This window comes from Oncorhynchus kisutch, unplaced genomic scaffold, assembly GCF_002021735.2.
Source record: "Oncorhynchus kisutch isolate 150728-3 unplaced genomic scaffold, Okis_V2 Okis09a-Okis19a_hom, whole genome shotgun sequence".
Classification (NCBI taxonomy): domain Eukaryota; kingdom Metazoa; phylum Chordata; class Actinopteri; order Salmoniformes; family Salmonidae; genus Oncorhynchus; species Oncorhynchus kisutch.
Window position 1 is genome coordinate 4,850,890 of NW_022261985.1, and position 14,914 is coordinate 4,865,803.

The window sequence follows — 14,914 nt, forward strand, 5'->3', positions numbered from 1 at the left end:
AACCCCCGAGCTGACAAGGTACAAATCTGTCGTTCTGCCCCTGAACAGGCAGTTAACCCACTGTTCCCAGGCCGTCATTGAAAATAAGAATGTGTTCTTAACTGACTTGCCTGGTTAAATAAAGGTAAAATAAAAAAATAAAAAAATGAGTGGCTGCAACCTGTAAATAAAGTAAAATGAAGGAATGCTGCCCTCTGGTGGCATCATGAAAGTAATACAACAAATAAACCTCAAGATTTAGTGACGCTCACATGATACTTACAATCCTGGAGCATTCATGTGTATTCTATTTAATGAGTTTACAGCATGATCCTCGTATACATAGCAAGGGAAAACAAATCCTATAATAAAATAAAACAGCAGCACATCAATATTCTTCAACCCTGATTTCTTGTTACCATTCTGTTAAAACATTCTGCCATCGTCAGTGCAAAAATCGGGACAAGCCTAAATACCGAGGCATTGTCGAAGCGATATGGCTTTAGCTTGCGCATCTAGAAGACAGAATTCACTATGAATACGAAGCTAATTAACGGTGTGGTATAGTACAGTGTAAGAAAGAATAGCATTCAAAGCTAGCAATCTCTGCAGAGTTGGTTATAGCGATATCCATATGAGCCGAGTGTGTGTGTGTGTGTACGAATCTGAAGAGATAAATAAACAGAAAAGGAAACTAAACTAAATATCTATTTTCACAGCAGCACCAATACAGAAACATTAAAAGGATTCTCCAACGAACCAATCAAACATAAACACACATTACTTCTAATCTAGTGTCGTCTTGAAATGGCAAACGTGTGGAAACTAAATATCCAAACAGCTGGGTGAGTCAAGGGGAGGAAGAGGCTGTGTAGTTGGTGTCTGAGCTACATACAATCTTACTCTGATCATTCCTTTACAGTTCACTCATTACAAACCTCATACAGTGTAGTGTTGATTACAGTCCGTCATTGTCTTATACATTTCGGTCTAGAATATGTTGGGAAGATTGTACAATATGATTCATCATAAGGCATATTGAAAAAAAACTCTATTCCTCTTTTGTACCCGTTCAATTCCTTCAGTACCTGTTCAATAAATAAATCAGAAAGGATTTCTTGGATGTCTTACAGTAGAGTAACGTTCGTAGATTGTACAGCTAGGCAGGTCATTCTGTATGGTGACACGGTGCTCTGTTTTGTTGAGGGAAGACATACAGACAGTAAGAGGTTGAGGAAAGATTGGACGTCCTTAAGGAGATGTAGGAAGTTGATGTGAGAGTTGTTTCTGTCAAACCTCCCACAGTCCACCCAGACATGTCCTGGGTCTCTATATCCCCAATCCCACGATGCACAGGGCCAGCAGTAGCATGGCGGCCAGACTGAGAGTGGGTCTCAGGAAAGACGCCTTACCTGGAGGAGGGGAGGGGACATGGTAAGGGGCATGCTGGGTAAGACACTGTCTGGACAACAAACACACTCAAAAGTATATTCCTCCTCAGATCTTCTCCTCCGATGCTCTCCTCCTTTCCCTCTGATGTTTTGAGAACAAGGTGAGGAGAGAGGAATCAAATAATCAAGGAATCGAGGAAAATACTTTTGAGATTCACCCACAAATTGACACGGCCCTTCAATTCCCCAACCAGATACTAACCAGTAGACCCATCTGTCCCTTACTTACCCTGAAGCCTGATCTTCCTGATGGGGCCGTCTCCACCCTCATAGCGACCTCTGACCTCCAGCTCGTAGTCCCCTACCTGGGGCATGGGGAAGTCAATGAAGTGCCAGCCCGTCATGTAGATCGGCCCTGTGATGTAGCCAGTCTTCCTGAACATCACCTGGAGAGGAGAGGAGAGGAGAGGAGAGGAGAGGAGAGGAGAGGAGAGGAGAGGAGAGGAGAGGAGAGGAGAGGAGAGGAGAGGAGAGGAGAGGAGAGGAGAGGAGAGGAGAGGAGAGGAGAGGAGAGGAGAGGAGAGGAGAGGAGAGGAGAGGATTTCTTGTCTTCTCAGGACACTTATTTCCACAGGCTCAACTGGATCACACCTGTTGCTGCAAGATTCAAATGAAACAAAACAAAATGCCTTTAAATACCTTATAATATAGTGGGAAGGACTCATTGCCAAACCAGTCGTAGGAGATGTGGTGCCACCACACGTACAGCCACTTGCCAGAGTAGCTGATGTAACGCCACATTTGGGGAGCCACACTTGGAGCTGCAAAGAATAGAATATTCATCTCAATGGGATCACCTACAATAGACATGTGCTGTATATGGAATTCCAGTGTGGTTTTGGCATCTGGTCTTACGTGCTCTCTTGGTGAACATCTCGCAGTGTTCGCTGGGAGGGCCGACACCGGCTCCGTTGTAGGCTCTGACCTCGATGAGGTAGTGGGAGTCTGGCAGCATGTTCTCCAGCCTGGTCTGGTTCATGGAGGCGGGCACAAAGATTCGATTGGCCCCCGGCTCTGTATCGTCATACTTCCTCCAGTACTTCACCTGGTCAGAAAGCCGGGATTGGTCAGAGCAGGTGTCAATCAATTTGAACCAAAACTGGTGATCCAATCAAAATGTTCACCAGTTCCTCACACAGAGACCTATTCTTCTTTCACGTCAGGCTGGCAAGGAAGCCACAGTTGAACACAAGGTATTTTATTTGTTAGAGTCTCATGAGAAGGGCCATCCCACTGGGCAAAAACCAGTTGAATCAACTAGATGTTGAACTGACGTCTGTGCCCAGTGAGATGTGTTTTTCCTGATCACTTAACCAGACCATCATTCGTAATCTGACCAGGAAAATGTGTCCTTCCCCATAAATCATGAACATCACTAGACATCCAGGAACTTTAAAGAGCAACAGACCTGGTATCCATCTATGTACTGCTGAAGGCCGGTACCAGTGTCCATGACTGGTATCCACCAGACCAGAGCTTCATGGGACGAGACAGGCCTGGAGTATACATCTGTAGGAGACTCAGAGGGGACTAGTGGGGGGAGGGAGGGAGGGAGAGAGGGGGGGGGGGGGGGGAGAGGGAGGGAGGGGGGGAGAGAGAGAGAGAGAGGGATTGGGGTAGATCAGATTGAGAGAAACTTGTAAAGGCTGCCTATTGTTATGTCTTTACTATCATTAAATGAAGACTTTTAGTTTTTATCAAAGATTCTCTGTAATTAGTATAACGCGATTAACTAATTAATCATGTGACTGTAATTAACTAGGAAGTCAGGGCACCAAGGAAAATATTCAGATTACAAAGTTATAATTGTTCTAATATAACTTTTTGAATATTTTCACATCTGATCAATAGTCTTCTGATTAATGAATGATTTATTTTACCTCACGTTAGTCTCATTCCAAATGTCGTAAATTGTTGGTTATCTGCACGAACCCAGTCTTTACTATGAGTCATCCATACATCAATTGTCTTAAATCATTTATTTATTTATTAACTAACTAAACAATCACAGAAGTGCACACACAAATAAACAAAGTAAATATGGTTACAAGAAATGATAGGGGGATGTTCCCTAGTGGGCTAAACCGGCACGGCGGCTTGTTAGACAATGTGGAAGTGGGGGTTGACTGAGTTAAGACAACACACAGTTGATAATTGTAACAACTGAAATGCTTATCCTTTGAACATAAACGCTCACTCATTCAGGAATAATTGCAATCAATATATATATTTACGCTCAGTGTGTCGTCAGGATCTCTGCTGAAAAGTTTGTTTCTTTTGTAGAATTGTCCGTCTCTCTCTCTCTGTCGTGGTTAGGATGGATAGTTCAGAGTGACATTCATTCATGTCGTTATGGATAGATGTTTCGGCAGTTGTCGTTCTTCGCGTTCAATGATACCGAATTTAATCAAGTCTTTGATAATTAATATCAAAGACTTGTTCTTATTCTGTCGGTATCGATAGTCTAAGAGTTTAACCACGTGGGATGGTTAAAAGATTCAGCAGGCTGGTCTCAAACCTTGGCCCTCTCGTTATCGAGGTAAGCTGGTCTGCAACCTTTGTCCTCTCGTAATGGAGAGAAACATGGTCTGTTGAGAAATTCTCAAAGTTGGGGTTTTATTCGGGAGTTGCAGAAAAGGGCCTGTTCCAGGATGCCCGACCCTAACTGGGCTCATGGGCGGTCCTCCGATATAGTTAAACTCAAAAGGGAATTGGAGTTTCCTTCATTAAACAGTCCAAAATCACATTACACAATTTTACAAATAGTATCATCCTCACTAATTCATCTTATACAACAATTCGATTTTTTTGTAGCTTTGTAGCTGGATTCTTCACCAATATTTTATACCTTCTCCGGAACATAAATGTTGTTCGGACCTCAAGTTCTGTGAGGTGGAAGAAATTCCTTTGTTCTCTATGAAATCTCTATGAAAACTCTGTCTCTATACTGTGGCCATGAGGAGATCATCTCCTCCAGGAATTTACGACCTCTCTGACCACTGCAGCCTAGTTGTAGGAGACAGAGAGAGGGGGATGGTACTCGCTGTACCCAAAGAGGGCAACGTCATGACACTATCATGTAGAAGAGGTTAAAGAACATGTTTACCATGGCTAGGGTTAGGGCTGAGGGTTAGGGCTAGGGTTAGGGTTAGGGCTGAGGGTTAGGGCTGAGGGTTAGGGCTGAGGTTGGGGTTAGGGCTGAGGGTTAGGGCTAGGGTTAGGGTTAGGGCTGAGGGTTAGGGCTGAGGGTTAGGGCTGAGGGTTAGGGCTGAGGGTTAGGGCTGGGGTTGGGGTTAGGGCTGAGGGTTAGGGCTGAGAGTTAGGGCTAGGGTTAGGGCTGAGGGTTAGGGCTGAGGGTTAGGGTTAGGGCTAGGGTTAGGGCTGAGGGTTAGGGCTGAGGGTTAGGGCTGAGGGTTAGGGCTGAGGGTTAGGGCTGAGGGTTAGGGCTAGGGTTAGGGTTAGGGCTAGGGTTAGGGTTAGGGCTGAGGGTTAGGGCTAGGGTTAGGGCTGAGGGTTAGGGCTAGGGTTAGGGCTGAGGGTTAGGGCTGAGGGTTAGGGCTAGGGTTAGGGCTGAGGGCTAGGGTTAGGGCTGAGGGTTAGGGCTAGGGCTGAGGGTTAGGGCTGAGGGTTAGGGCTAGGGTTAGGGCTGAGGGTTAGGGATAGGGCTGAGGGTTAGGGCTAGGGTTAGGGCTGAGGGTTAGGGTTAGGGCTGAGGCTATGGTTAGGGTTAGGGCTGAGGCTAGGGTTAGGGCTGAGGCTAGGGTTAGGTTTAAGAGGGTTTCTTTGGGTTGCACAGGCCTATTACAACTTTCTGCCCTGTTTCTATATTGTACATCAGACCGGTCTGGAGCCGGTGAGAACATGAAAGGCCCAGAGCTCCGAGGGGTCACCCATGACGGTTCAACAGGAGGAAGACAAACCCATGACAGTTCAACAACAGGAGGAAGACAAACCCATGATGGTTCAACAACAGGAGGAAGACAAACCCATGATGGTTCAACAACAGGAGGAAGACAAACCCATGATGGTTCAACAACAGGAGGAAGACAAACCCATGAAGGTTCAACAGGAGGAAGACAAACCCATGATGGTTCAACAACAGGAGGAAGACAAACCCATGATGGTTCAACAACAGGAGGAAGACAAACCCATGATGGTTCAACAACAGGAGGAAGACAAACCCATGATGGTTCAACAACAGGAGGAAGACAAAACCCATGATGGTTCAACAGGAGGAAGACAAACCCATGATGGTTCAACAACAGGAGGAAGACAAACCCATGATGGTTCAACAACAGGAGGAAGACAAACCCATGATGGTTCAACAACAGGAGGAAGACAAACCCATGATGGTTCAACAACAGGAGGAAGACAAACCCATGATGGTTCAACAACAGGAGGAAGACAAACCCATGATGGTTCAACAACAGGAGGAAGACAAACCCATGATGGTTCAACAGGAGGAAGACAAACCCATGATGGTTCAACAACAGGAGGAAGACAAACCCATGATGGTTCAACAACAGGAGGAAGACAAACCCATGATGGTTCAACAACAGGAGGAAGACAAACCCATGATGGTTCAACAACAGGAGGAAGACAAACCCATGATGGTTCAACAACAGGAGGAAGACAAACCCATGATGGTTCAACAACAGGAGGAAGACAAACCCATGATGGTTCAACAACAGGAGGAAGACAAACCCATGATGGTTCAACAGGAGGAAGACAAACCCATGATGGTTCAACAACAGGAGGAAGACAAACCCATGATGGTTCAACAACAGGAGGAAGACAAACCCATGATGGTTCAACAACAGGAGGAAGACAAACCCATGATGGTTCAACAGGAGGAAGACAAACCCATGATGGTTCAACAGGAGTAAGAGAAACCCGTGATGGTTCAACAACAGGAGGAAGACAAACCCATGATGGTTCAACAACAGGAGGAAGACAAACCCATGACGGTTTGGTGGATCAGCTGGATCAATAAATGAATAGATAAATAATTGAATAAGTAAATAATATAGTATATAATTAAAATCACACCAAGGGATGAAGGGATTAAGGAATTCAGTGCTGCATAAATAAGTGCTGTGTTAAAGTGCTTCATATAAGAACATTAAATATGAAAGATAAGCAGGCCAATAAATCCATTGCTTTTTATTGAACTTCCTCCTGGTGGTGGCAACCCCTCCAGCTCTTCTGATTGGGCCTCACTGACTCCCATGGTCAAGGCTATATACTACTCTTTACCATGCAGACCAAGTGGAGCCAAGGTCTTCAGATTGACTATCCACCTGGATTCAGCTGTTCTTCTCTGGTTTGAGGCTAGGGTTAGGGTCGTGGTTGAGGTTAGGGTTGAGGTTAGGGTTGAGGTTAGGGTTAGGGTTGTGGTTGAGGTTAGGGTTGAGGTTAGGGTTGAGGTTAGGGTTAGGGTTGTGGTTGAGGTTAGGGTTGTACCGGGATGTGGTCATACAGCTAGTATGACCCTCACCATCTCGTGGGGTTAGGGGCTAGGGGTTAGTATGACCCTCACCATCTCATGGGGTTAGGAGTTAGTATGACCCTCACCATCTCGTGGGGTTAGTATGACCCTCACCATCTCGTGGGGTTAGGGGTTAGTACGACCCTCACCATCTCATGGGGTTAGGGGTTAGTACGACCCTCACCATCTTGTGGGGTTAGGGGTTAGTATGACCCTCACCATCTTGTGGGGTTAGGGGTTAGTATGACCCTCACCATCTCGTGGGGTTAGGGGTTAGTATGACCCTCACCATCTCGTGGGGTTAGGGGTTAGTACGACCCTCACCATCTCGTGGGGTTAGGGGTTAGTACGACCCTCACCATCTCGTGGGGTTAGGGGTTAGGGGTTAGTATGACCCTCACCATCTTGTGGGGTTAGGGGTTATACGACCCTCACCATCTCGTGGGGTTAGGGGTTAGTATGACCCTCACCATCTCATGGGGTTAGGGGTTAGGGGTTAGTACGACCCTCACCATCTTACGGGGTTAGGGGTTAGGGGTTAGTATGAGCCTCACCATCTCGTGGGGTTAGGGGTTAGTACGACCCTCACCATCTCGTGGGGTTAGGGGTTAGGGGTTAGTACGACCCTCACCATCTCATGGGGTTAGGGGTTAGTACGACCCTCACCATCTCGTGGGGTTAGGGGTTAGTACGACCCTCACCATCTCACAGGGTTAGGGGTTAGTATGACCCTAACCATCTTGTGGGGTTAGGGGTTAGTACGACCCTCACCATCTCGTGGGGTTAGGGGTTAGGGGTTAGTATGACCCTCACCATCTTGTGGGGTTAGGGGTTATACGACCCTCACCATCTCGTGGGGTTAGGGGTTAGTATGACCCTCACCATCTCATGGGGTTAGGGGTTAGGGGTTAGTACGACCCTCACCATCTTACGGGGTTAGGGGTTAGGGGTTAGTATGAGCCTCACCATCTCGTGGGGTTAGGGGTTAGTACGACCCTCACCATCTCGTGGGGTTAGGGGTTAGGGGTTAGTACGACCCTCACCATCTCATGGGGTTAGGGGTTAGTACGACCCTCACCATCTCGTGGGGTTAGGGGTTAGTACGACCCTCACCATCTCACAGGGTTAGGGGTTAGTATGACCCTAACCATCTTGTGGGGTTAGGGGTTAGTACGACCCTCACCATCTCGTGGGGTTAGGGGTTAGGGGTTAGTATGACCCTCACCATCTTGTGGGGTTAGGGGTTATACGACCCTCACCATCTCGTGGGGTTAGGGGTTAGTATGACCCTCACCATCTCATGGGGTTAGGGGTTAGGGGTTAGTACGACCCTCACCATCTTACGGGGTTAGGGGTTAGGGGTTAGTATGAGCCTCACCATCTCGTGGGGTTAGGGGTTAGTACGACCCTCACCATCTCGTGGGGTTAGGGGTTAGTACGACCCTCACCATCTCATGGGGTTAGGGGTTAGTACGACCCTCACCATCTCGTGGGGTTAGGGGTTAGTACGACCCTCACCATCTCACAGGGTTGACCCTAACCATCTTGTGGGGTTAGGGGTTAGTACGACCCTCACCATCTCGTGGGGTTAGGGGTTAGGGGTTAGTACGACCCTTACCATCTCATGGGGTTAGGGGTTAGTATGACCCTCACCATCTCGTGGGGTTAGGGGTTACTATGACCCTCACCATCTCGTGGGGTTAGGGGTTAGTACGACCCTCACCATCTCACAGGGTTAGGGGTTAGTATGACCCTAACCATCTCGTGGGGTTAGGGGTTAGTACGACCCTCACCATCTCACAGGGTTAGGGGTTAGTATGACCCTAACCATCTCGTGGGGTTAGGGGTTAGTACAACCCTCACCATCTCGTGGGGTTAGGGGTTAGGGGTTAGTACGACCCTCACCATCTCATGGGGTTAGGGGTTAGGGGTTAGTACGACCCTCACCATCTCGTGGGGTTAGGGGTTAGGGGTTAGTACGACCCTCACCATCTCATGGGGTTAGGGGTTAGGGGTTAGTACGACCCTCACCATCTCGTGGGGTTAGGGGTTAGGGGTTAGTACGACCCTCACCATCTCATGGGGTTAGGGGTTAGTATGACCCTCACCATCTCGTGGGGTTAGGGGTTACTATGACCCTCACCATCTCGTGGGGTTAGGGGTTAGGGGTTAGTACGACCCTCACCATCTCGTGGGTAGTAGATAGTGGTCGACAGGCTGTAGGGTCCATCTCCTTTGGAGTTAAACGTCTTCACCTTCACCTGGAACTCCCTGACCTGGAAGTCGTTCGACTTGACCCTGAAAGAGGAGTCTCGATGGACGTAGCGTCGTGTCTCTGGGTCCGATATGGTCTCATACCACCAGTCAACATCATCATGAGGCTTGAAGGCCACAACGTAGCCAAACTTCTTACCGTAGAAGTACTGTGGCTGTACGGGCTATGGATGGAAGATGACAGAGGAAGATCACATCCTTGTTATTTACCTAATCATCAAGACCCACAACATTACAAACTGACCAAACCACATTAGTAACTTTAAATAGATACCATAGATTTTGTATGAAACATTATGGCAAAATACAGGTGGGTGTATTTAGACAAAAAAGCACATTGCACATCAGAACAGAAACTAAAACAAGAGTTGTACTAAAACAAATCAAAAAATATAGATGAATTGGATCAGGTGGGTTGGTGACTAACTGGAGCAACAGCCTGCGGACCGTGTAGTTCTGCACAACCAGGACTGAAGAACGCTGGGTCAGAACATGGTTAGAAGGGTTGAAATGTGTCAGAGGGAAGAGAGAAACTCAGACACTTACTGTCCATGTGATGATCAACTCTCCATCTTTACCCCCGTAGCCTCCAACGTTGGTCGGGGCCACCACAGGCACTGAGAGACACAGTGGAGTGTGTTTCCAACAGGTGTTATTAGACACTCACACAGAAACACACACATTTCTTTGCAACAACAACATTAAGTGCCCCAGGCTGGTCCCTACCTGCGTCCCAGGTTTTGATCTTCATTGAAGGGATGCTGGCCTCCCCGTCTCCAAACTCATTAGTAGCATAGACCCTGAACTCATACTCCATCCAGGGGTACAGGTCCACAACATCAGCCATCACTGACATGCCATCCAGGGCCGTAGGGGCTGAGAGAGAGAGAGAGAGTTAGAGAGAGAGAGTTAGAGAGAGAGAGTTAGAGAGAGAGAGAGAGAGAACGAGAGACAGCGAGAGAGAGATAGAGAGAGAACGAGAGACAGCGAGAGAGAGATAGAGCGAGAGTAGTATGTTAAGCATTAAAGGCTACTGTTTTCATGTTGTTGCTGTCAGCGGTAGAGTACTTCCGCCCTCTGGTGGTATACTCCTGTACTTACAGGTGGATGCGTCCCTCCAGTCCACTTCAGTTAGTGCGTAGACGTCTCTGGTCTGGATGGTGTACCCAAGGATGGGGTTGCCATGGTCGGCCCCTCGGTTCCACACCAGCTTCACCGAGGTGTCCCTGATCTCCTCAACCCTCACCCCACCGGGAGGAGCAGGAAGACCTTTGACCTTGAGGTCTGCTGACGCGGTGACGTTGTCCACGACAGTCTGGGCTGTACAGGTGTAGCGTCCCTCGTGTCTCAACTGGACATTCATTATCTTCAGCTCTCCACTGTCCTCACGATCCTGGATGGACAGAGAGACAGGGTTCACACACTGTCCTCACCATCCTGGATGGACAGAGAGACAGGGTTAAACACTTCACACACTGTCCTCACGATCCTGGATGGACAGAGAGACAGGGTTCACACACTGTCCTCACCATCCTGGATGGACAGAGAGACAGGGTTAAACACTTCCACACTGTCCTCACCATCCTGGATGGACAGAGAGACAGGGTTAAACACTTCCACACTGTCCTCACCATCCTGGATGGACAGAGAGACAGGGTTAAACACTTCACACACTATCCTCGCGATCCTGGATGGACAGAGAGACAGGGTTAAACACTATCCTCACGATCCTGGATGGACAGAGAGACAGGGTTAAACACTGTCCTCACCATCCTGGATGGACAGAGAGACAGGGTTAAACACTGTCCTCACCATCCTGGATGGACAGAGAGACAGGGTTCACACACTGTCCTCACCATCCTGGATGGACAGAGAGACAGGGTTCACACACTGTCCTCACCATCCTGGATGGACAGAGAGACAGGGTTCACACACTGTCCTCACCATCCTGGATGGACAGAGAGACAGGGTTAAACACTTCACACACTGTCCTCACCATCCTGGATGGACAGAGAGACAGGGTTAAACACTTCCACACTGTCCTCACCATCCTGGATGGACAGAGAGACAGGGTTAAACACTTCACACACTATCCTCGCGATCCTGGATGGACAGAGAGACAGGGTTAAACACTATCCTCACGATCCTGGATGGACAGAGAGACAGGGTTAAACACTGTCCTCACCATCCTGGATGGACAGAGAGACAGGGTTAAACACTGTCCTCACCATCCTGGATGGACAGAGAGACAGGGTTAAACACTGTCCTCACCATCCTGGATGGACAGAAAGACAGGGTTAAACACTGTCCTCACCATCCTGGATGGACAGAGAGACAGGGTTAAACACTGTCCTCACCATCCTGGATGGACAGGGAGACAGGGTTAAACACTTCCATACTGTCCTCACCATCCTGGATGGACAGAGAGACAGGGTTAAACACTTCCACACTGTCCTCACCATCCTGGATGGACAGAGAGACAGGGTTAAACACTTCCACACTGTCCTCACCATCCTGGATGGACAGAGAGACAGGGTTAAACACACACTGGTACATCACCTGAGAAACAGGTGAATTTCAGTGTACTTCCTGAATATACTGAACTGATATGGAATTGACCCCAACCCTGCTGGTTTGTGCTATCCCTCCTACCATGATGCGTTCATAGTGCTTCCACTCTAGGTAGAAGTCGATGACCCTGAAATCCAGAGACCAGATGAAGGTGATGTCCAGACTGGGGTCAAAGGAGGCCTGGCACTGCAGATGCACCTCCTCTCCTACCATCACCTGAGTGTCCTCTGGGGCTACTGTGATCTGTGTCGCCTCTGTGTCACACACACACACACACACACACACACACACACACACACACACACACACACACACACACACACACACACACACACACACACACACACACACACACACACACACACACACACACACACACACACACACACACACACACAGTAGAGAAGACTGTTGACTCACACTGTGCAACATTATGCTGGCTGTACACGGACCCAGCTTTAAAGAACAGTACTCGTGTCAATACAGAATCAGAATGGGATCAAATAATGAGACAACAGATGGTTGACTGTCCCCAACGACCCCAATAACTACACATGAACATTCAAGGTAGATCAATACCAGGGCACATTTTAGACAGCTGTGTAAAGCTGGATGGAGAGTGATACCTGTGATGGTCAGAGTCCCTGTACTGTTGGCCTTCCCTCTGTCATTCTCAGCTAAGCAGGTGTACACCCCCTCATCATTCCTGGTGGCATTCAGGATCTCCAGACTCCCATCAAACATGATGGAGATACTATGGAGGGCAGGAAACACGCCATTCACAACCATACAGTATTGGATTTCTTTCAAATGTTTGACAAGATTCTCCTACAGTTGCTCTGATGATTAACAAACTCAGATGTCAATAAATCAACCAACCAACCGACCAACCAATCAACCAACCAATCAATCCATCAATAAACGAATCAATCAATCAATCAATCAACAAGCCAACCAATCAATCAACCCGCCAAACAATCAATCAATAAACCAACCAATCAATCAACTAGCCAACCAATCAATCACTAAACCAATCAACCAACCAACCAACCAACAACCAATTAATAAATCAATCAACCAACCAACAACCAATTAATCAACCAACCAATCAATCAACCAAACATTTGTATTTGTAAAGCCTTTACGTTGAAATCAAATTCCCACAAAGAAATCCTTATTTACCGTGAGTTGTTGAAGAGCACTTCTTTTCCCTTGGTCCAGGTGAACCTGGGTCTGGGGGCAGCTCTGGGCTTACACTCTATGACCACACGGCCGTTGTTAGCTCCTAGAAGATACTTCTTCACTGGGTTCAACTCAAACGTCGGGGCACAAGCTGGGATGGGGTAGGGAAGTGGTTGGATGTAATTATCTATCAATGAGGCCTGTGTGTATAACTGACAACTTTGTAGTTGCTATAGTTGATGACTGTCGTTTTTTATATTCCCAGAATCAAAACTATAAACACGGTGGGGGTGTGCTCGTTGAACCAATGAGGTGCAGTTCAGGGCACAGACTAACCAATCACATGTAGTTTGTGTTACAGACTAACCAATCATAGGTAGGTTGTGTTATACACTCACCAATGACACGTAGCTCAGCGCTGGCGTAGATGATACCCCAGTAGTTCTCAGCGATACACTGGTACATCCCAGAGTCCTCAAACGTCAGACTGGAGAATTTCAGCTCACCTTTACCATACTGGGAAAAAAATAGTACTAGATAAGATGGTGCCCATCTTTCCGGTTGAATTAGTACTAGATAAGATGGTGCCCATCTTTCCTATTGAATTAGTACTAGATAAGATGGTGCCCATCTTTCCTATTGAATTAGTACTAGATAAGATGGTGCCCATCTTTCCTATTGAATTAGTACTAGATAAGATGGTGCCAATCTTTCCTATTGAATTAGTACTAGATAAGATGGTGCCCATCTTTCCTATTGAATTAGTACTAGATAAGATGGTGCCCAACTTTCCTATTGAATTGAGATCAAGTCCAGCTTATTTCACTATCCTTATACAGTGGATCTACACAACAGATGTCCATTAATTGTGTTAATTAAAACACCTACCACAAAAGCATTCTAGCAAAGACCCATAGACATCCAATCATTGCGCTAACGCTAGTTAGCATTGGCCCTCATAACTACCTCTAGCTTCCTTCATACTGGACACAGAGACATACAAATGGTATCCTCAAGTTCATCTGACTCTGGGAAAGTAGATACATGTATCCCTTTAAGGAGTTTGTGATCATCTGTCAAATTTTGATTTTGACGGTGAAGTTGCCCTTTAAAGAATGACAGCCAGCAGGGGGAGGACAGGCATCTTTACCGAGTATCCATCCTTGAGCCATCGGATGTATGGGCCAGGCTTCCCATTAGCTACACAGGACATGGTGTGTTCTGACCCTACGTCCTTCTGGGTGTTGTTGATGGTCACAGCCCACTCAGGAGCAGCTGTCAATCAAAACACAATTTCAAATGTTGAAACACATACACACTACAATGAAACCGTGTATATGTTTTGGTTTACAGTAAATCAGATATTAGTGTTAGTGGTACTAACATTGTAATGTAAAGTGTTAGAAGCAAGTGCTACGTACTGTATATCAGATCTGTTATTGTAACACTGTAGAGATGGAGTCTGGTATCTTACCCTCTTCTCTTATTGTAACACTGTAGAGATGGAGTTTGGTATCTTACCCTATTCTCTTATTGTAACACTGTAGAGATGGAGTTTGGTATCTTACCCTATTCTCTTATTGTAACACTGTAGAGATGGAGTCTGGTATCTTACCCTCGTCTCTTATTGTAACACTGTAGAGATGGAGTTTGGTATCTTACCCTCGTCTCTTATTGTAACACTGTAGAGATGGAGTTTGGTATCTTACCCTATTCTCTTATTGTAACACTGTAGAGATGGAGTCTGGTATCTTACCCTCGTCTCTTATTGTAACACTGTAGAGATGGAGTTTGGTATCTTACCCTCGTCTCTTATTGTAACACTGTAGAGATGGAGTTTGGTATCTTACCCTCGTCTCTTATTGTAACACTGTAGAGATGGAGTTTGGTATCTTACCCTCGTCTCTTATTGTAACACTGTAGAGATGGAGTTTGGTATCTTATCCTCTTCTCTTATTGTAACACTGTA

General features: G+C 46.8%; 1 protein-coding gene across 2 annotated transcripts in view; it reads right to left on the reverse strand.

Annotated features, from left to right (window-relative positions):
- Positions 1–264: 264 nt before the first annotated feature.
- Positions 265–14,914, reverse strand: part of LOC109880249 (contactin-1a) — a 33,024-nt gene continuing 18,374 nt past the window's right edge. For both annotated transcript variants that reach the window (XM_020472475.2, XM_031815598.1), the window contains exons 10-23: positions 14,096–14,220; positions 13,344–13,461; positions 12,946–13,096; positions 12,390–12,517; positions 11,845–12,017; positions 10,294–10,585; positions 9,919–10,068; positions 9,739–9,809; positions 9,104–9,356; positions 2,839–2,960; positions 2,286–2,475; positions 2,070–2,191; positions 1,660–1,816; positions 265–1,391 (exon numbers count right to left, since the gene is read on the reverse strand). In XM_020472475.2, coding sequence (XP_020328064.2) covers positions 1,309–1,391; positions 1,660–1,816; positions 2,070–2,191; positions 2,286–2,475; positions 2,839–2,960; positions 9,104–9,356; positions 9,739–9,809; positions 9,919–10,068; positions 10,294–10,585; positions 11,845–12,017; positions 12,390–12,517; positions 12,946–13,096; positions 13,344–13,461; positions 14,096–14,220 — 2,135 coding nt within the window. In that variant the 3' untranslated portion in view covers positions 265–1,308. The remainder of the gene's footprint in view (positions 1,392–1,659; positions 1,817–2,069; positions 2,192–2,285; positions 2,476–2,838; positions 2,961–9,103; positions 9,357–9,738; positions 9,810–9,918; positions 10,069–10,293; positions 10,586–11,844; positions 12,018–12,389; positions 12,518–12,945; positions 13,097–13,343; positions 13,462–14,095; positions 14,221–14,914) is intronic.